Source organism: Rana temporaria, chromosome 3, assembly GCF_905171775.1.
Source record: "Rana temporaria chromosome 3, aRanTem1.1, whole genome shotgun sequence".
In the NCBI taxonomy this organism is placed as follows: Eukaryota; Metazoa; Chordata; class Amphibia; order Anura; family Ranidae; genus Rana; species Rana temporaria.
Window position 1 is genome coordinate 276,465,335 of NC_053491.1, and position 21,282 is coordinate 276,486,616.

The following is a 21,282-nucleotide window of genomic DNA, read 5'->3' on the forward strand; positions in this document are numbered from 1 at the left end:
GTTTCCCTTTAAGGGTCTTTTCAATAGATTTGTTGTAAATTGCATTTTATAGCAGCTTGGCACACACTCTAGATCCTTTTATTGGCCACATAGTGATGTAAACATATAATCACTCAGAAAAATAGTACTCAAATAGTTGTCCAAGAATCGACGGTAAAGTGAACAAAAAAAGAAATGCATTGTCAGTTTTGGCTTAAAGAAGCAGAAACTGTTGAGCAAAAAATCATTTAAAATGTGCTCTACACTAAACTGTTTGTTAGATTCCATCATTTTCTTTCAGAGGTTTGAAGCAAATGACAGCTGTGTGTACCTAAAAGCTTGAGGGCTTAGGAGCAAATAGTAATGCTGAGAGCAGGCTTTCTCTCACAACAGTAGCTTGGTGGGTGCTTGATTCCTTATGATTTTGCAGCTTTAGTTTCCTATTGAGTTTGATGCAGTGTTCCCTCATAACAAAATCTAACATGATGGGAAGTAGAAAAAATATAGACCGTTAATTGGTAAACAAGCAGAGTTTGCAGTTGTTCACTCAGAAAAAAATGACGTATTTATGATAAGAAATACACTGGTAAATCAGAAAGCAATAAATGTAAAACAAGAAATACAAAGCCAAACTTTGAAAGTTAATTGCTGCCTTATACATCAAAAGGCATTGAGAACATTTAAAAGTAACACTTATATTACATATACTGTATTTGTTTAAATATTGTATGTATGTCTTATGGCAGTCCTCAAAAACTCCACTCTTCTGCTCGCATTTTGCGAGTGGATTTTGAGGTTTGATGAGGAAGGGCTGCCTGGGAGCCGGGGGGCAAGAACTGCTGGCAGCCTGTGTGTAATGGGAGTCCTTCTCCCAGTGACCGCAGAGGGGGAAGAGAGAGAGAGCCGTCCGGGTGTTTAGAGTGCAGCGCGGGGAACACAGTATAGTAGTTTTCATTTTAATTGCCGTGTTCCCCGCCGCTCGCTGTCATATTCAGCCCTGCCCACTGGTCCCGGGACTTTAAAAGACAGATCACCCATCCAATCCTGGTGACAGGTGATCTGTCAATCAAAGTTCGCTGGCCAGGGGGCGGGGCTGAATATGACGTTGAGCGGCGGGAACACGGCAATTAAAATGAAAACTGTTATCACTGTGTTCCCCCCGCTGCGCTCTGATCACCTGGGCGGCTCTCCTGTTCCTCTCCTCCCCTGCACAGGTAGGCTGCATAGTGGACACAAGCTACATTTGGTAAACACAGGCTGAATAGTGGACACGGCTGCATGTGGTGGACACGGGCAGCATGTGGTGGACACGGGCTGCATTTGGTGGACACGGGCTGCATGGTAAACACGGGGTGCATTTGGTGGACGTGGGCTGCATTTGGTGGACACGGGCTGCACCATGGGCTGCATGTGGTGGACACTGGCTGCATTTGGTGGATACTGGCTGCATTTGGTGGACACGGGCTGCATTTGGTGGACACAAGGCTGCCTTGGTGGGCATAGGCAGCCTGCATTGGTGGGTACGGATACAGTTGTTATTAATATTTATCTTTATAACTTAATTCTGCATAAAACATTTAAGTGTCATTTTATGAGATAATTTATGAGGGCATGTTTAGGGGCGAAATTAGGGGCGGGGTGGGCTGGGTGTGGCAACTGGTGGTGAAAATTTGAGCCGTGTTTTATGGTAAAACACTGTTTTGATGTGCTGGCCTTGATTTTTTTTTTTTTTTTATTGACTAGAACTGACTACCGTATATATACTGCAATGCAATGCAATACAACACCCTTCTCAGGAATGCACTTTGCCAGAGGTTGTGCTGCGTCACTGCTGCTAGAACCAGGAGAAACTGATGTTTCAAGCTTGAATCCATTAGCACACACACACAATATCTCTTCTGCTGCTTCTCAAAACTCGTTACCTCTGCTCAAATACAACACCCTTCTCACTCAGTTCTCAGGAATGCACTTTGCCAGTATTATTAATCCAACCTCCAGCACAAAATTAATCAGCTGATTGGGCTGTAAGATTTACTCCGAGTCAACCTGATGTTTCATTAGACCGTTAACGAATGCCAAATTAATTTGTTATTTGTGTTATAATTTCTTTCACGTTAGTTGAAATTTGTTATTATTTTCATTCTGAAACTAAATGCACATGTCTAATATATATGCACCTATAAAGGCACAGGGGTAGTTCTAGTTGGGTTGTAGGTAGCACCCAGACCATGGCATTTTGTCAAAGTCAGATAGACTTCACTTCAGGTTTATATTTGTTATACTGCTTGCAGAAAAACACATCACTTTGAAGGGTGGGTTTTGGGGTTTCTGCCACCCTATTGGATCCACTATACAAGACCAAAATAACCAATTGCATTTCACCTCATGAGAGAGAAGAGATCTTTATAGAATCCTTATACCAAGCCATTAATGATGGTAGCAGGGATTCCCCTACAACAGCTCTGATACACAGGGTGGTTAAGCATGCAGCAGCAGTAGAACCACCAACAGTAGGGGGCCTCTAACCAAAGAATTGCAAACCTTCTAAGAGTGGTTGTATAGGCACAAGATTCGTTACCTTCATGCATTATAAGCAAGAAGGTAAAAAAAAAACGTATGTGCGTAGCAGCCCCCCCCAGCAGCCCCCCCAGCCCTCCCTAATACCCTTTTGATCCAACAATGTCCACAAGAGTCTTGCCTCTTCAAGGGATTCATACTCCTGATTGACTTTGGCAGCAGTAAGCGCCATTGGCTCCTGCTGCTGTCAATCGCAGCCAGTGAGCCAATCAGATGATAGAGGGGTGGAGCCAGGCTGCAGTTCTGTGTGTGAATGGACACACAGAACTGTGGGCCAGGAGCTTGACTGCTTGGGTGCCCCATAGCAAACTGCTTGCTGTGGGGGGCCCTGGCAGGAGGGAGGATCTAGGAGTGCCAGGGGACCTGATAAGCGGGGGATCTTAGCTGCTTTGTGCAAAACCACATGTCATTGTTATTTAAAAAAAAAAAAAAGTAAAGACTGCCCAAACTTTATAAAAAGGAACTAGGCTTGGATCTTAGATGCCTTCTATACACCTAGATACACCTTGGTGTCAGTTGAGTTTATCAAAAATGGAAACAAATCCTGTTAAATGTGTTCCCTAATTAGTGCTTCTAACTGTGGGGGGATGGGACTCACTGGGGAAGGACACATATCGCTGTTCGCAATTACTGCAAACAGCAGATCTGTCTCTACTCCCCTGTCAGAACTAGGATTTATGTGTCTACACACACAAATCGCTGTTCTGGCTCTCGTGCCCGCGATCATGGGTGGCCAATGGTGATCGCGCCCACCGGCCATGCACATCGGGTCCTCCAACGTGCTGCGGGTGTGCGTGCCTGCTATGGCTCTTATATGGCAATTTGCGCAGGAGAGACCTCCTGCCACCGTATATGTACAGGAGCTGGTCGGCAAGTGGTTAATTGTGATCCTCTGTAGCCTTCACCTTTTGTGTGTTAAAAACTGTATGCATGTGCATCAATCCCCGACACCTACCTGTAGATACAACTGTGCTCACCTCAATGTTAGACCCATACAGGTCTAATCTAGCCTTCCTCATCTGGGGTGTAATCCAGATTAATGAGACAGCTGATTGGTGTCCTTCTCCTTTCACCACTCCAAGTTGTGTTCAATACTCTGTGTAAGCTGTGTGAAGCAACCGCATATTCATTCTGTCTCCCCTCGAATTAAAGCAAAACAAGCTTCCATAGTGTAATATTGAAAACCACATGAAGTTTATTAAAGCATTCACTTACATTCAAGATAAAAGCAATACGTTCATATTCCCTGTGTCCAGCGGAAGGCTGTGGCTCCTGAGCGCTGCCAATGGGCTACGTCACCTGACTCTGCTCATTGTAAGTACCACGTGACCTTCCCAGGGGATCACTGAGGAAAAATATGATGAAACCATATGGTGCCAACATTTACTGCCAGATTTGTGTTTCTGCAAATGCACAAAAAAAAAATTAATGCTAAAAAATTTAAATGGCCTCTGGTGCCAGGAAGGGCTGAAACTGACATCACCTGGCCCTTTCACTTACATGACCGGGAATCCCCGGCCATATTAACAAATGGGAGGAGAATGGAGCAGGTTACATCAATGCCTAAATACGGCCACTTGTAGATGCTGCGTCTCTCCTAACATGTCTTGGTCCATTTACTTACATGGTCAGGAATCCCCAGCCATATAAGCAAGTGGGTGAGGAACTGAGCCCTATGTTTTTGTCTAAAAATGGGCACATGGCCATATTTGGGCAATGGTGTCAACCCTAACCCTGTCCCTTCCAACCCTTTGGATTTGTCATGTGCGGATGTTTGCATTTTCTAATATTATAGTTATTGGTGGTGGGCATCGTGATTGATGATTAATGAGGTATGTTTTGGCCTTTTTTTTAATAAAGCACTTATTAAAATGTTTGAATTATTAAAAACAAAATTGTGAATGAGCAGTGGTGCACCCCATACTACATTCATGTGTGGAGGCAATACCTAGGGGCCGCCTTATTATTAAATGAGCCTTTCAGATTCTTATAAGCCCACCTGCCTGCAGATGTCCATTGGTATATGTTTCCCAGGGTAGTGTCCACCCTCTCATGCTCTTTTTTGACACCTCCTTGCCTATTAGCCCACAAAATAGAAATTTTTAGTTTGACAGATTCAGCTCCTATTGATTTTAATAGGCTTCGGGTTCCTAATCCAAACGTCTTTGCCCGTTGTCCAGCTAACAATGTCTAGGCCTGCTCATTAGTTTGTCAGGCTATAATCATTCCTTTGTGAGATATGAGTAAGGGGTATCTGTGTTCTCTGCTATCAAGATGGGATGAAACAGTTAAGCGTGTGAAAGTAGGTAGCTACTGAGTAGTTAGTACAAATATCTTAAATGACACTCCCCAACAGTAAGTGGGAATGAGCCCCAATGAGTTACATAGACCAACGGTTTCCTTTTCCATGCATTTGCATGCATAACCTGCTGTTTATTTTTACACTTCTTAAGTCAAGGGCTTTTTACCTAGGAATTAAAAAGAAGATAATGGGGTTGATTTACTAAAGGCAAATATACTGTGCACCAGGGGCGGCCCATCGATTAAAGGCGCACGGGTGCCACCCTCCCATCCATCGCCGCCTCCCCATATCCATGTGTCTGGACCCTGCCAGGATGCCGGATGCATGGATTACAGTGTGGAAGGTTGTTTTTTTGAAGCACCTTATTAGAGCAAGAGGCTCTATTAGGCTTCAAAATAAGGTGGGCTCGGGGAGCAGAGAATGTGAACAGAGCCCACCCAGGTGTTAGAAGAGTGAATAAATATTCTCTCTTGTAACACTGTTCCTCCTCCCGGCCAATCTGGAAGCGGGTTTTGAGACCCATCACACGAATGGCTGAAAGACAGGCAATCCTATTGGATGCCTAGGAGGAGGTGAGGAGCCTCACACTGGAAGCCACCGAAGGAGGAGATGACACAGAGCGGCTGCCCGCCACCCACCACCTGCCTAGATGCGGAAAGTGCCGGACAATCTGGCAGACAGAGGAGGAGGGGGGAGGTGCCGCCAGTTGCTCGGGGTGGTGGTTGTTTGCCATCCCCCCCAAAAAAACTACCAGCCGCCACTGATGTGCACTGCATTTAAGAGTTTTCCACCAGATCAGATCTAGAGCAAATGCACCTGCATTGCATTTACAATGTACAGTATATTTGCCTTTAGTAAATAATCCTCATTGTCTGTCAAATCTATTGGATTCATTTTTAAACCCCTGGAATAATCGCATGCTTGTTAAAATTGTAATACAGTTACAACATTTTGTATTTATAAGAGCTTATATATTTATCTTTAAAAAAAATAACTTTTATAACTCTCAATACAGAGGCTTCCTCTCACTACAGGTATTTTAAATTAATTGAATTAATCATAGGCCTAAAAGTCTCAAGTGATCTTGTTTAACTTCCTTGGGTTTAATTAAAACATCTGTGCACTTTTAATTTATCGATTTCTTCAACTCATATGTCATGTTTTAACACACCTCAGCATGCACGGTATCATTTTTAACCCAATTTCCACTTAACTGAAGCAATTAAAATCACCCCGGATTAATTAAAGCATCCATACTTTAGTGCTTAAGTCAGCGTGTGTGGCTTTCCCCTCATGGTTTCTGAATGTCAGGGATTTGACACACCTGATGAGTTTTTTGTCCTCTGAAATTCTTGGATGAATCTCTTACTTGTATCAGGATCGGCAGTTATTGATTTTTTTTTTTTTTTGTGAGTATGTTTGTTTGTGCAATATACTTTCTTATGCTAAACCTGCCTACACACAGCCTAGTGGCAAGTCTGATCCATACTGCTAACAGAATTTACCAATAACTTTAAAATCTCTAATTAGTGACTTATCTTTAAAAAAAAATGGCAATCTTGATATTTTCACTAATTTCTTTAAATGTTAAGTTCCCCTTGTCATTAAAAATGAAAACTAATTTTGAAAACCTTCCCCGCCTCCCTTCTGCACTCAGGTGCTCCAATGATATTGTTTTGTCATTAGCTCCAGACAGGGCTTTTTTTCAGGGGGAACTTGGGGGAACTCAGTTCCACCACCTCTGGCTCAGACCCTTTGGTGCCTGCTCACCACAATCACTTGTAAACACAGAAGTCTAGTTACTGTGTTTACAATTAACAGCTCTGCACTCTGTGTGTAAGCCCCTGAACTCTGTAGTCTGTATGTAATTCAATCCTGGTATTTAATGACCCTTTAAGACCCTTGTACTGTTTTTAAAATCTGAGCGGGGTCGTGGTTGAGTTCCTGCATCTATTTTCTAAGAAAAAAAGCTCTGGCTCCAGACAATGTAATGACCATACACTTCAAAACTTAACTACACAGGTCTCGAGGCTGTGCTACATCATAATTCAAGCAATGGAGAGCAGTGATTGCTCAATGCAACCACATGATTGTGATGACCAATGAGCCTTTTTTTCTAAGTTGACTAAACACACACCAAAAAAAAATCAGCTTTATACACTACAGTTACATACTGTAGTTACATAGTAGGTGAGTTTGAAAAAAGACACAAGTCCATCAAGTTCAACCTATGTGTGTGCTTTTATGTCAGTATTACATTGTATATCCCTGTATGTTGTGGTCATTCAGGTGCCTTTCTGATAGTTTTTTTTTTAATTATCGATGCTTCCTCGCTGAAACAGCTGCCTGTGGAAAAGAATACCACATCCTTACGGCTCTTACAGTAAAGAACCCTCTATGTAATTTAAGGTTAAACCGCTTCTCTTCTAATTTTAGTTACTGGACGCATGTCTTTTCAAATTCCCTTTTGCATAAAAGTTGTATCCCTATTGTGGGGTCACCAGTATGGTATTTTTACATTGAAATCATATCCCCTCTCAAGTGTCTCTTCTCAAGAGAGAATAAGTTCAGTGTTTGTAATCTTTCCTCATAACTAAGGTTCTCCAGTCCCTTTATTAGCTTTGTTGCACTTCCATGGACTCTCTCCAGTTCCAGCACATCCTTCCTGAGGACTGGTGCTCAGAACTGGATGGCATACTCCAGGTGCAATTGGACCAGTGTCTTGTATAGTGGGAGAATTTTCGTTTTATCTCTGGAGTTAATCCCCTTTTAAATGCATGCCAATATTCCGTTTGCTTGCAGCAGCTTGGCATTGCATACCATTGCTGAGCCTGTAATCTACTAGGACCCCCAGGTTCTTCTCCATCCCAGATTCTTCATCCTAGATTCACTGTAGAGGGAGACGAAACACGAAGGGGCAAAGTTCTTTAAGGTGGCTATTGATGAGTCGAACTTTAGCTGATTCACCAAGGACCAGCTGAACCTCTTTCTGTTATAAGGACTGAAAAACTGCAGATTCTGTGGGTGGATCTGTTGTCTGGAGCTCGTGGGTGGAGTCGTGATGTCAGTAGACTCCCCATCCACATCTAAACTCCCCTTGTCAACATGCATTTTGTCCTGTGTATTACTTGCACTGAATTCTGCTATGATCACTAACATCCAGTAAAAATCCAGAAAAGTAACCACATGACTTCAGAAAAGGAGTGGGAATTAAAAAATAATCGGATATGTGGGGGGAAAAATTGCGCTAACTAGAAAAATTAGTGATAAGAGGTATGACCCAAAAAGCAGCCAGCACACAAACAAACAAAGTCCAGGCAAATAAATACAAAAAAGTGCAGCGCTAAAAAACATTAATGTGAAAAAAATGTTATATAAACAAACAATTGAGGAAACACTTGTGTAGTGAATGGTAAATGGGAAGTTAGCTCATGAGAGCCAAAGTATATGTGTCTAGCGATCAAGCTAGTGGAAAACACTGGATAAATGCAAAAAAGCAATCAGAGTTCAATGAGCTGTAGGGAGAGTTCATGAAACTGCTTCCAGCTGGAAAGGTGAATGCACTTCACAGATGATGTAAATTCAAACAAACAGTGGTAATGGCTTGTCTGTAGCAATCTCCACGTTGGTATAGGAAATAAAAAGGGTACTCTTACCAGCTGTGGTGGACTTGCGTGCTAATACTAGCGCCAAGTCAGGTAAAGCGTGGTGGTCACAGCGGACCCTGGGTTTTGTGCAGATGGATGGCTCTGTTGGATGGTTCAGATGGTCGCTCCACTCAGGATATTGGAACCGATCTGGTCAGACGCTCTCTCCAAGGCAGAAACCCCAATGGATGAGGCCAAATGATGGAAAAGGCCACACTCGTGGAACACAGCATATGTGAGAAACAAATGAAAAAATGCTCCAATGGTGCAGGTCAAACAAGTAAAAACCGTGAAGGCTTTATTTTGTTAAAAAATGTAGCAGTAAAATCACGTGAAATTAGGATCATAAAAAGCAGTATGGGGTACTCAGCATGTTACCCGACGCGTTTCGGCTCAAAGCCATCAACAGGCCCCTGTTGATGGCTTTGAGCCGAAACGCGTCGGGTAACATGCTGAGTACCCCATACTGCTTTTTATGATCCTAATTTCACGTGATTTTACTGCTACATTTTTTAACAAAATAAAGCCTTCACGGTTTTTACTTGTTTGACCTGCACCATTGGAGCATTTTTTCATTTGTTTCTCACATATGCTGTGTTCCACGAGTGTGGTCTTTTCCATCATTTGGCCTCACCCATTGGGGTTTCTGCCTTGGAGAGAGCGTCTGACCAGATCGGTTCCAATATCCTGAGTGGAGCGACCATCTGAACCATCCAACAGAGCCATCCATCTGCACAAAACCCAGGGTCCGCTGTGACCACCACGCTTTACCTGACTTGGCGCTAGTATTAGCACGCAAGTCCACCACAGCTGGTAAGAGTACCCTTTTTATTTCCTATACCAACGTGGAGATTGCTACAGACAAGCCATTACCACTGTTTGTTTGAATTTACATCATCTGTGAAGTGCATTCACCTTTCCAGCTGGAAGCAGTTTCATGAACTCTCCCTACAGCTCATTGAACTCTGATTGCTTTTTTGCATTTATCCAGTGTTTTCCACTAGCTTGATCGCTAGACACATATACTTTGGCTCTCATGAGCTAACTTCCCATTTACCATTCACTACACAAGTGTTTCCTCAATTGTTTGTTTATATAACATTTTTTTCACATTAATGTTTTTTAGCGCTGCACTTTTTTGTATTTAATTAAAAAATAATGCCTGTCTCCAAGCTAGTGCATGAGATATGTAAATAGCCTGTCACTCACAGCAAGTTTGTCCATTTTATCTCACTGAGCAATAAAAGAGGATTGCTCAGAGCTGGATTAACTGTGTGTGGCATGTCTGGGCACAGATGACATCAAATTTTTGTTGGGGGGTTTACACCCACTTTAAGGTCTGGAGACTGGCTAGGCCACTTCATAACCTTAATGTGCATATGGCCAAGGCAACAAAAGAGTGGCTCAAGAAGAAGCACATTAAGGTCATGGAGTGGCCTAGTCAGTCTGCAGACCTTAATCATCTAGAAAATGTATGGAGGGAGCTGAAACTTCGAGTTGCCAAGAGACAGCCAAGAAAACTTAAGGATCTATCTATCTATCTATCTATCTATCTATCTATCTATCTATCTATCTATCTATCTATCTATCTACATGATTACACTAAGGATTTGTTCTATCTAATGATGCATGACATTTAGGAACGAGCAGAGTTATTTCAGCAAAAAATCTAAGAAGAAACTTCTCATTTCACTTCCTGAGGTGCTTTTGCTTGAAAAAAAATGTACACTTTTGTTATGTATTTAGTGGGTTTGGGGTTTTGGAAGATGTATATTTAGGATATATAATTTACATAACCTGGTCATTTAGTCTTCATTGTGTTTGTGTATTTTTTTTTTTTTTTTTTTAATTTTCTTGTACTTTTGATCATTATTTGTGTGTTGTCATTTTACATTTTTTATTTGACTTTATTTCTCTGGCTATTTTTTGTGAAAAATGCTTAAAATAATGAAAATAATATAAGGAACATCCCTAATGGCGCGTACACGCGATAATTTTTCGGAGAAAAAAACGACGTTTCCGTCATGTAGAAAAAACGACATTTTTCCAACTTCATCATTAAAACAACGTTGCCCACACACCATCGTTTTAAAAAAATGCTCTAGCAAAGCGTGGTGACGTACAACACGTACGACGGCACTATAAAGGGGAAGTTCCATGCGGATGACGCCACCCTTGTGGCTGCTTTAGCTGATTCCGTGTTAGTAAAAGACGAATCACGTTTTTCTGTCTGTTACAGTGTGATGAATGTGCTTACTCCATTATGAGCGCTAGTTTTACCAGAACGAGCGCTCCCATCTCATAACTTGCTTCTGAGCATGCGTGGGCTTTTAGCGACGTTTTAGCCCACACACAATCATTTTCTACAAACCGTAAAACTACATCGTTCAAAACGTCGTTAAAAAATGCAAAAAAATGGAATCCGAAAAATTGTGTGAAGCACACATACGATCATTTTAAATGACATTTTTTAAAAAAAAATGTTCATGCCGAAAAATGATCGTGTGTATGCGGCATTACACTCAGGAGCCATTTAAAGCCCATTGCACCCTTAGAAGCATCAACATTTTATTATTTTCATCCAAATCTCAGTGAAATTAACAACATCTGAAAGTGGTGATGTGTTGAGGTGTGGCTGAAAATCTTTTTCTCGCCCATTCTTTTTCCACTGTGAAATGCACATTTGAATATTATCCATTTAAAAAAAATACAGTTAAAATGTAAAACTGCTGAGCTTTAAATACTGTCTTGAGAACAAGCAGTCCTTTGCAGTTTTCTATAACTGACAAAAAAAAAAAAAAACAATACAGTGTATGGTGAACTTAACATATCACTAAAAATAATTTGGTTTGCTTTTTATCATTGGTAACCTACTGCATTGACTGAGCAATACAACTATTTTTCTTTTCTTTTCTTTTTTTAAAATAAATGTACATTTCCTCTGCTGTTAGTTTTTGATCTTTTATTTGTTTTGGTTTAGAACATTTTACATTATACACAAAATTTCACCTATTTACTCATGTTTATCATTCACAATGATTTTCTGTATCTGTTTAATACAGGCTGGCACCACTGCCAAGATCAGTATTGGATTGGATTTTATATCACACAAATTAAATATTATTTCAAAAGGTCATAAAGCAATGAATGTAATCAATAACCATGGCTGTTTTTATATTTATTTTTTTTATTGGAAATCCTGAATGTGTATTATGGATTGAAAACTATATGTGTTTTATGTTTCAGCGGCATGTCCAGTTCTGTGCAGTGGTAATGGACAGTATTCCAAAGGCACCTGTATATGCTACAGTGGCTGGAAAGGAGCTGAGTGTGATGTGCCAAGTAGCCAGTGCATAGACCCTACATGTAATGGACATGGCTCTTGTATTGAAGGAAACTGTCTATGCTCTGCAGGGTTCAAGGGAGACAACTGTGAAGAAGGTACATAACTTTCTAAATGTACTTATGAATTATTGGGTGCTACTGATAATGCATATAGTTTTCAGAAATGGTAACCAATAGTTTTAATTAGCAGTAAAGTACAATTATTTTGTATATTACTTCCATATACAGTATAGTACAGTGGCAAAGAAATTGTATACTATTAGATTGTGGAATGATTGTACTTAATTACATGGTCATTTATACACATTGACAATCCTAATTTACTAATGAATAATAAAGTTAAATTAGTATATGTAAATAAGAATTAATTAACCACTATGGTAACAATGAGCTCTCACCAAATAGCATGTACCAAATAGATAACATAGTGTGCCTTATTATGAACCGAATCTGCCCTTATACATTTTTAAGGTGAAAATAGTACAGGAATCTTGTATTGTCTGCAAATACCTAGTGGAATAATAGCACTGGACCCATAGGGTTACTTCACTGGTTTTGCTATCTTAAAGTATTGATGCTGATGTAAATAATCTGGTTCCCTGCCAGGCACCGTCTACATCTTAGGCCCCATACACACGATAGAATCCATCCGCAGATAAATCCCAGCAAATGGGTTTCTGCGGATAGATCCTATGGTGTGTACACGCCAGCGGATCTGTTTCCGCGGAGAAATCTCCTCTGGGATGGATTCCAGCAGATCGGATATTTGCTGACATGCACAACAAATCCATCTGCTGGAATCCATTCCAACGGATGGATCCGCTCGTCTGTACAGACTTACCGGATCCATCCGTCCAAAGGGATTCCCCGCACGCGTCGTAATGATTTGACGCATGCGTGGAATTCCTTATATGACAGCGTCGCGCCCGTCGCCGCGTCATAATAGCGGCGACGGCGCGACACGTCATCGCCAGAGGATTTCAGCGCGGATTTCAATGCGATGGTGTGTACACGCCATCGCATAGAAATCTTCTGAAATCCTCGAGAGGATTTATCCGCGGATACGGTCCGCTGGACCATATCTGCGGATAAATCCTCTCGTGTGTATGGGGCCTTAGAAGAACTCCACAAATTGAAATTGAAGTGCCACACCACTGTTAAGAAGTCCAGATACAACTTTATTCCTATGAAGTCAGGGGGGCAATATTGATATCGGATTAATTCTTACTCATAAAAACAATAACAAAAAATTAATGTAGCGCAATTAATGGTGTTAAATACAATAACAATTCCAATGACTATACTACAGTAAATACAATAACAATCACAATAACAAATACAGTCCACATTGAGCTCAAAGCAATTCCACTGACTTGTTTTACATACAAAAAAAATTGTAAATACTAATAAATATACAATAAAAATATATACACAACAATTAGTCAACACACTTGAAATCTGTTAAATAAAATAAATGTTGTAGCAAATAGAAACACATTAGATAAGATAAACATAGAAAAGATACGTAACCTTTGTTACCGATTTCAAAACCTGAAAAACAGAATGCCAAAGCACATCAAAAAAATCACAAGGCATACTTTTTAGTAGTTTCTACAAATGAAAAAGAAAATCATATACAAGTAAGAATTATTTTTCTTAAGAGATAAAAACAACGGATTTGATTGATACTAAAACTGGAGAAGGCATGGTAGCCAATCAGCTTCTCACTTCAGCTTGTTTAATTAAGCTTTGACAGAAGAACCTGAAAGTGGATTGGTTTCAAATCAATCCTCATGTCTTTTATGTACTTTATGCAAACTGTACACCAATACTGTACAAAATATAGTAAGACAATATAGTAAATATAGTAGATAGAACAAAATATAAATATAATAATAATAATAATAATACAACATTAGTTTATCATAATAGTTTATAAATATATAAAGGTGTAAGTGAATTTGGTCAGGAGCCAATGCAATATGCATTCCCTATCTTTGCGTTTCATACTAGTGAATTTCTCAGATACTATAAAAGCAGTATTAGCAGCAATAGAGTATTAGGATGAGTACCTGAAATGTATGCACATATCAGTCATTTTAAATGCATTGTAACCATCTTCAAAAATACTCCATATTTTATCATACTGTATGCTACTGTGCAGCATGGCTGCTTATGAAGTATGTGAAATATGTAAAAGCCAGTACAAAGGCCACAGATTCTCGGTCTAACCATGTTTTACCAAAACCTCCATTTCAATTGTAAGCACGCCGCCTGTATATAATCCTTAACTTATCTATGATAATAGATTATATAGATGCCTAATTTTCCTTTCACATCTATTTGCAACAACCATTTTAGTGTAACTAAAATAGAACAACACAGTTTTCCATGTTACTATAAAATGATGTAGTTTACAATATTGATTGCTCTTCCAAAAATAATGGGACCATGTCATTCATATGCCCTTCTCAAAGCACAGAATGCAATTGAGAACTCTGAGTCAGCAGTATTTTTTATTCAAGTTAAGCTTTTTAGTTGGGATATTCATCATAGCTATGTCATCCAAACAATTCACCTGAAATGGAAGTGGCATAGAAATCAATAGGATCCATATTTTCTGCTGCATAAACACTGTTGCTCTATTAACAAATTTGCAAAGGAAAATGAAATGGAACATTCGTCAGATTTTACACTTTGTTGCAGTGAGGACATAAGTGAAATTGACAAATTAGGTTAACTCAGTGCTGGTGTATTTGCTCGTCTCATGGCCAAGTCATTTTTCAATGACATTTAACTTTATAAATGCAATTCATGGTTTATTAGAAGCCTACAATGAATACTGTACACAGACCTACTGTGACCCTAGCCATTTCTTTTTTTGTACCTATGGGATAAAAGGTACACTTCCTTTAAGACCTGTTTAGAAATCATACAACTGAATGAGCTTTAATTGTTAAACTTTGTGGGGCAGATCCACAAAGAGAGTACGCCGGCGTATCTACTGATACGCCGGCGTACTTTCAAATTTCCCGCGTCATATCTTTGTTTTGAATCCTCAAAGCAAGATACGACGGCATCTGGGTTAGATCCGACAGGCGTTGGTCTTCGTACGCCTTCGGATCTTAGATGCAATTCTTCGGCGTCCGCTGGGTGGCGTTCCCGTCGTAATCCGCGTCGAGTATGCAAATTAGCTATTTCCAACGATCCATGAACTTACGAGCGGCCGTCGCATTATTTTACATCATCTCTAGTCGGCTTTTTCAGGCGTATAGTTAAAGCTGCTATCTGGTGGCGTACTCAATGTTAAGTATGGCCGTCGTTCCCGCGTATAAAAATGTATTTTGTTTGCGTAAGTTGTCCGTGAATCGGGCTGGACGTAATTTACGTCTACGTCAAAACAATGACATCCTTGCGCCGTCATTTAGCGCAATGCACGGCGGGAAATTTAGGGACGGCACATGCGCAGTTCGTTTGGCGCGGGGATGCGCTTCATTTAAATGAAACACGCCCCCTACTCGCCGCATTTGAATTGCGCGCCATTACGCCGCGAGAGATACACTACACCGCCGTAACTTACGGCGCAAATTCTTTGTGGATTCGAAGCTGGGAACAGTAAGTTACAGCAGCGTAGCGTATCTCACATACGCTGCGCCCATGCAATTGTTTGTGAATCTGCCCCTCAGTCTAGACTGTATTCTTGACTGTGATATGATGTACTACTGCTCATTTTTTTTCCCTTGTCCTCACCACTTAAACATATTTATTTTATCACTTAAAATTTTAGCCATAGTATTATAAAAATTGAAAGCTGTGTGACAAAGTTGTCCAACCTTAATAGTTACAGACATAAAATTTAATTTTGTAATAAAACAGTTCTCATGAAGTAGGTTCGTAAAAATGTCATAGTCCTAATTGAAAACTAAGGAATATTTAGCTACAAAAATAGCTATTACACCTACAAAGGTATCTTCCCTAACTAAAAGCTTAAATTAATTTATAGGAGAAGACTAAGGGCTAAATAAACAGGAAAGGGATGCTTTTAAAAATAAGACTTGTTAGTTTTGTTTCAGTGGGGTTGATTTACTAAAGGAGAAAAATATCTATCTAAGCCAGGTGTCCATTTATGAAACTGTGAACAACGGTGATCCCGAGGATCGCCACTGATCACAGTCCATAAATGATTTATAAAACAGAGATAATGGGGGAGAACACATTTGAGCATGTTCTCCCGCCGATGATCTCCACACACTGAGAATCCTCACTGACTGACATGGAAGCGGCCAGTTTATGAAGCTGTGATCTCAGCACTTCACTGGTGATCTGTCTCAGAATTCACCTCCCAGATTCACCAGCTCAGAGGTGGAGAATCGGGGAGTGAAGAGAGAATCTGGGGGGAACTGAGGAGGAAGATTATTAACTTCCTTGTACCTGGATCAGACCCTACAAGACAGTGACCATGCCCCCCTGTCTTATTTATGTGTATACATACATAATTTATCACTGCTTAATAAACTGACATCTCAGTGTTTCTGTGAATTTCTGTTACTGTAATCTCAAAAAGTATTACGAGATTCCAGTATCAGGGGCCATTCTTCACTGTTGGAAGTTTTTGTAGATCGCTTCACTCCTCCAAAGGAGAAGCGATCTACAAAGCTTCATAAACTGGCATCCAGAGGAGAAAGATCACCTCTGAGAATGCCGGAGAATGAAGCAGTGAAAAAATCTGTGTTCATTTAACTTGTTCAACTCCAAACATGCATAAAAAATCCTCTGAATGGTTTGGTACAAACTGAACACAGGTTATTTAATCTAAAGGCAGAAGGCTTTTTACCTTAATGCATTCTATGATAAAAAAGCATCAGAAAAAACAAACACACATAAAGCACCAGTGTAACGCTCAGCGCTGAAACGCCTGATTTTGAAAAAAGTGGGAGGACATGCATAAGTATGCTGGTTCATCAATAGCAACAATACAAATATATTGTAGAGGCAAACATTTAATAAAAAAAATAAAAAAAAATAACGTTTTTGTAAAAAATCGATTGTTCAAAGTCCTGAAATGAACAAGTTCAACATAGAGCTCTAGGGGGTGCACCCCCGTCAACTCTGAGGCCCCATACACACGAGAGGATTTATCCGCAGATACGGTCCAGCGGACCGTATCCGTGGATAAATCCTCTCGAGGATTTCAGAGGATTTCTATGCGATGGCGTGTACACACCATCGCATTGAAATCCGCGCTGAAATCCTCTGCCGATGACGTGTCGCGCCGTCGCCGCTATTATGACGCGGCGACGGGCGCGACGCTGTCATATAAGGAATTCCACGCATGCGTCAAATCATTACGACGCGTGCGGGGAATCCCTTTAGACGGATGGATCCGGTAAGTCTGTACAGACGAGCGGATCCATCCGTTGGAATGGATTCCAGCAGATGGATTTGTTGTGCATGTCAGCAAATATCCATCTGCTGGAAATCCATCCCAGGGGAGATTTCTCTGCGGATAAATATCCGTTGGCGTGTACACACCATAGGATCTATCCGCAGAAACCCATTTGATGGGATTTATCTGCGGATAGATTCTATGGTGTGTATGGGGCCTTAGTCTCTGAAACAAATGCTGCAAAGGGAGCAAGGCTGGGGAACCCGATTACTATGGGAAAAAGAAAGCAAAAAAGGAAGAGAAGCATTATTTTATTCAATTAAAATACAAATTGTTGACATTATAAGGTGCACTTACATAGTGCTAGTGAGGGTAGGTGCTTTCCAGATCCAGTATCACAGAAGAGCCGCTGCGGTATCCCTGTAGAAGAGTCAACGAGTGCCATGTGTCGGCGGAAAGCTGAAGCATCAAAGGACCTGGGGAGGAAGCCGGCTGTATAACACTGTGTAGGAGTGTTCCGAGCTGTCAGAGTGGGGAGCCACCTACCACTGTGTCTGGCCAATCAGAAGATACTTCAAAGGCACGGCAAAGCCTCCTTCATCAGTTCTGATGGCGCTTGTGGACTCCCATAAGTAAATCAACCCCACCTGTCTAATTTTCAATAAAAATGTACCATATAAGCCAATATATACAGTATATACAGTATCTCACAAAAGTGAGTACACCCCTCACATTTTTGTAAATATTTTATTATATCTTTTCATGTGACAATACTGAAGAAATTACACTTTGCTACAATGTAAAGTAGTGAGTGTACAGCTTGTATAACAGTGTACATTTGCTGTCCCCTCAAAATAACTCAAAACAAAGCCATTACTGTCTAAACCGCTGACAACAAAAGCGAGTACAAGTGAAAATGTCCAAAATGGGCCCAAAGTGTCGATATTTTGTGTGGCCTCCATTATTTTCCAGCACTGCCTTAACCCTCTTGGGTATGGAGTTCACCAAAGCTTCACAGGTTGCCACTGGAGTACTTTTCCACTCCTCTATGATGACATCACAGAACTGGTGGATGTTAGTGACCTTGCACTCCTCCACCTTCTGTTTGAGGATGCCCCACAGATGCTCAATAGGGTTTAGGTCTGTAGACATGCTTGGCCAATCCATCACCTTTACCCTCAGCTTCTTTAGCAAGGCAGTGGTCATCTTGAAGGTGTGTTTGGGGTCCTTATCATGTTGGAATACTGCCCTGAGGCCCAGTCTCTGAAGGGAGTGGATCAGGTTCTACTTCAGTATGTCACAGTACATGTTGGCATTCATGGTTCCCTCAATAAACTGTAGCTCCCCAGTGCTCATGCAGCCCCAGACCATGACACTCCCACCACCATGCTTGACTGTAGGCAAGACACACTTGTCTTTGTACTCCCTTTGGTTGCCACAACACACGCTTGACACCATCTGAACCAAATATGTTTATCTTGGTCTCATCAGACCACAGGACATGGTCCCAGTAATCCATGTCCTTAGTCTGCTTGTCTTCAGCAAACTGTGGGCTTTCTTGGGCATCATCTTTAGAAGAGGCTTCTGTCTGGGGCTACAGTCATGCAGACCAATTTGATGCAGTGTGCGTTGTATGGTCTGAGCACTGACAGGCTGACCCCCTACCCCTTCAACCTCTGCAGCAATGCTGGCAGCACTCATATGTCTATTTCCAAAAGACAACCACTGGATATGACGCTGAGCATGTGCACTCAACTTCTTTGGTTGACCATAGTGAGGCCTGTTCTGAGTGGAACCTGTCCTGTTAAACCGCTGTATGGTCTTGGCCATCGTGCTGCATCTCATTTTCATCTTCTTATAGCCTAGGCCATCTTAATGTAGAGGAACAATTTTTATTTCAGATCCTCAGAGAGTTCTTTGCCATGAGGTGCCATGTTGAACTTCCAGTGACCAGTAAGAGAAAGTGAGAGCAATATCACCAGATTTAACACACCTGCTCCTCATTCACACCTAAGACCTTGTAACACTAACAATTGACATGACAATGGGTAGGAAAAATGGCTGATTGGGCCCAATTTGGACATTTTCACTTAGGTGTATACTCACTTTGTTGCCAGCAGTTTAGACATTATTGGCTGTGTGTTGAGTTATTTTGAGGGGACAGCAAATGTACACTGTTATACAAGCTGTACACTCACTACTTTCCATTGTAACAAAGTGTAATTTCTTCAGTGTTGTGGCATGAAAAGATAAAATACAATATTTACAAAAATGTGAGGGGTGTACTCACTTTTGTGAGATACTGTATATATATATATATATATTTATATATATACTCACCGACCACTTTATTAGATACACCTGTTAAATTGCTTGGTAACACAAATTGCTAGTCAGCCAATCACATGACAGGAACTCAATGTATTTAGGCATCTAGACGTGGTGAAGATGACTTGCTGACATTCAAACTGAGCATCAGAATAGGGAGGAAAGGGCATGTAAGTGACTTTGAATGTGGCCTGGTTGTTGGTGCCAGAGAAGCTGGTCTAAGTAGTTCATGAACTACTAATCTACTGGGACTTTCACGCACAACTATCTCTAGGGTTTACAGAGAATGTTCCAGAAAAAGAGAAAATATCCAGTGAGCGGTAATTGTGTGGACAAAAATGCATTGTTGATGTCAGAGATCAGAGAAGAATGGCCATGGTTCGAGATGATAAAAATGCAACAGTAACTCAACCAAGGTATGCAGAATACCATAATATAAACAAAAAAGTCAGTGCTACTACCCATACATCACATGGAAAGCAGAGCTCCCGGGTTCTTGATCCACAGTCGCTGGCTGCGTAGAATTATGAGGAAAAGATGATACGCACTCTGGTCGTTGCTCTTATACAATAGAGGTATTCATTGACAAGCCACAGTAGTCATAACCACCAGAATACCATCTCTGAACGCATAACACATCCAACCTTGAAGCAGATGGACTACAGCAGTAAAGGACCACACCGGGTGCTACTCCTGTTGGCTAAGAAGAGGAAACTGAGACTACATTTCGCACAGGCTCACCAAAATTGGACAATAGAATTTTGGAAAAACGTAGCCTAGTCTGATGGATCTCAATTTCAGCTGCGATATTCAGATGGTAGGGTCAGAATTTGGCATAAACAACATGAAAGCATGGATCTATCCTGCCTTGTATCAATTGTTCAGGCTGGTGGTGGTAGTCTAATGGTGTGGCGGATGTTTTCTTGGCACACCTTAGTACCTATTGAGCATTTTTTAAATGCCATGGCCTACCTGAGTATTGTTGCTGACCATGTCCATTCCTTTATGACTACAGTGTACCCCTCTTGTGATGGCTACTTCCAGCAAAATAATGAACCATGTCAAAAAGCTCAAGTCATCTCACTACTGGTTTCTTTAACATGGCAATGAGTTCACTGTAATCCAATGGCCTCCACAGTTTGATTTGTATAGCGTGGCCTAGTCAGTCTCCAGACCTTAAGCCCATAGAAAATATGTGAAGGGAGCAGAAGGTTCAAGTTACCAAACATCAGCCTCAAAACCTTAATGACTTTGAGAGGATCTGCAAAGAGGAGTGGGCTAAAATCCCTCCTGAGATGTGTGCAAACCTAGTGACCAACTACAAGAAATGTCTGACCTCTGTTAGTGCCAACAAGGGTTTTGCCACCAAGTACTAAGTCATGTTTTGCGAAGGGGTCAAATACTTATTTCACTCATTAAAATGCAAATAGATTTATAACTTTTTTTAACCCTCCTGGCAGTGTTCCCGAGTCTGACTCGGGGTTAGATTTCTGTGCTGCGATCGGTAACCCCGAGTCAGACTCGGGCTCGCCTCGCTGGATCCACAGACTGTGTTTACTTACCTTGTGCCTGGATCTAGCGATGCCACCTCGCTGTGTGAGCTAGCGGGTGCTCGCTCGATTCACACAGCGTCCTACTGTGCCGCCGTTCTCCATTCCCTGTGACGTTACGACGCACGGGAGCGGAGAACGAAGCCAAATTCAAAAACGTAAACAAAC

At 41.1% G+C, this 21,282-nt stretch overlaps 1 protein-coding gene across 1 annotated transcript in view; it reads left to right on the forward strand.

Moving 5' to 3' along the window:
- Window positions 1-21,282, forward strand: part of TENM2 (teneurin transmembrane protein 2) — a 1,404,789-nt gene that overhangs the window by 1,125,431 nt on the left and 258,076 nt on the right. Inside the window, exon 10 of the mRNA XM_040344668.1 lies at window positions 11,752-11,946. Coding sequence (XP_040200602.1) covers window positions 11,752-11,946 — 195 coding nt within the window. The remainder of the gene's footprint in view (window positions 1-11,751; window positions 11,947-21,282) is intronic.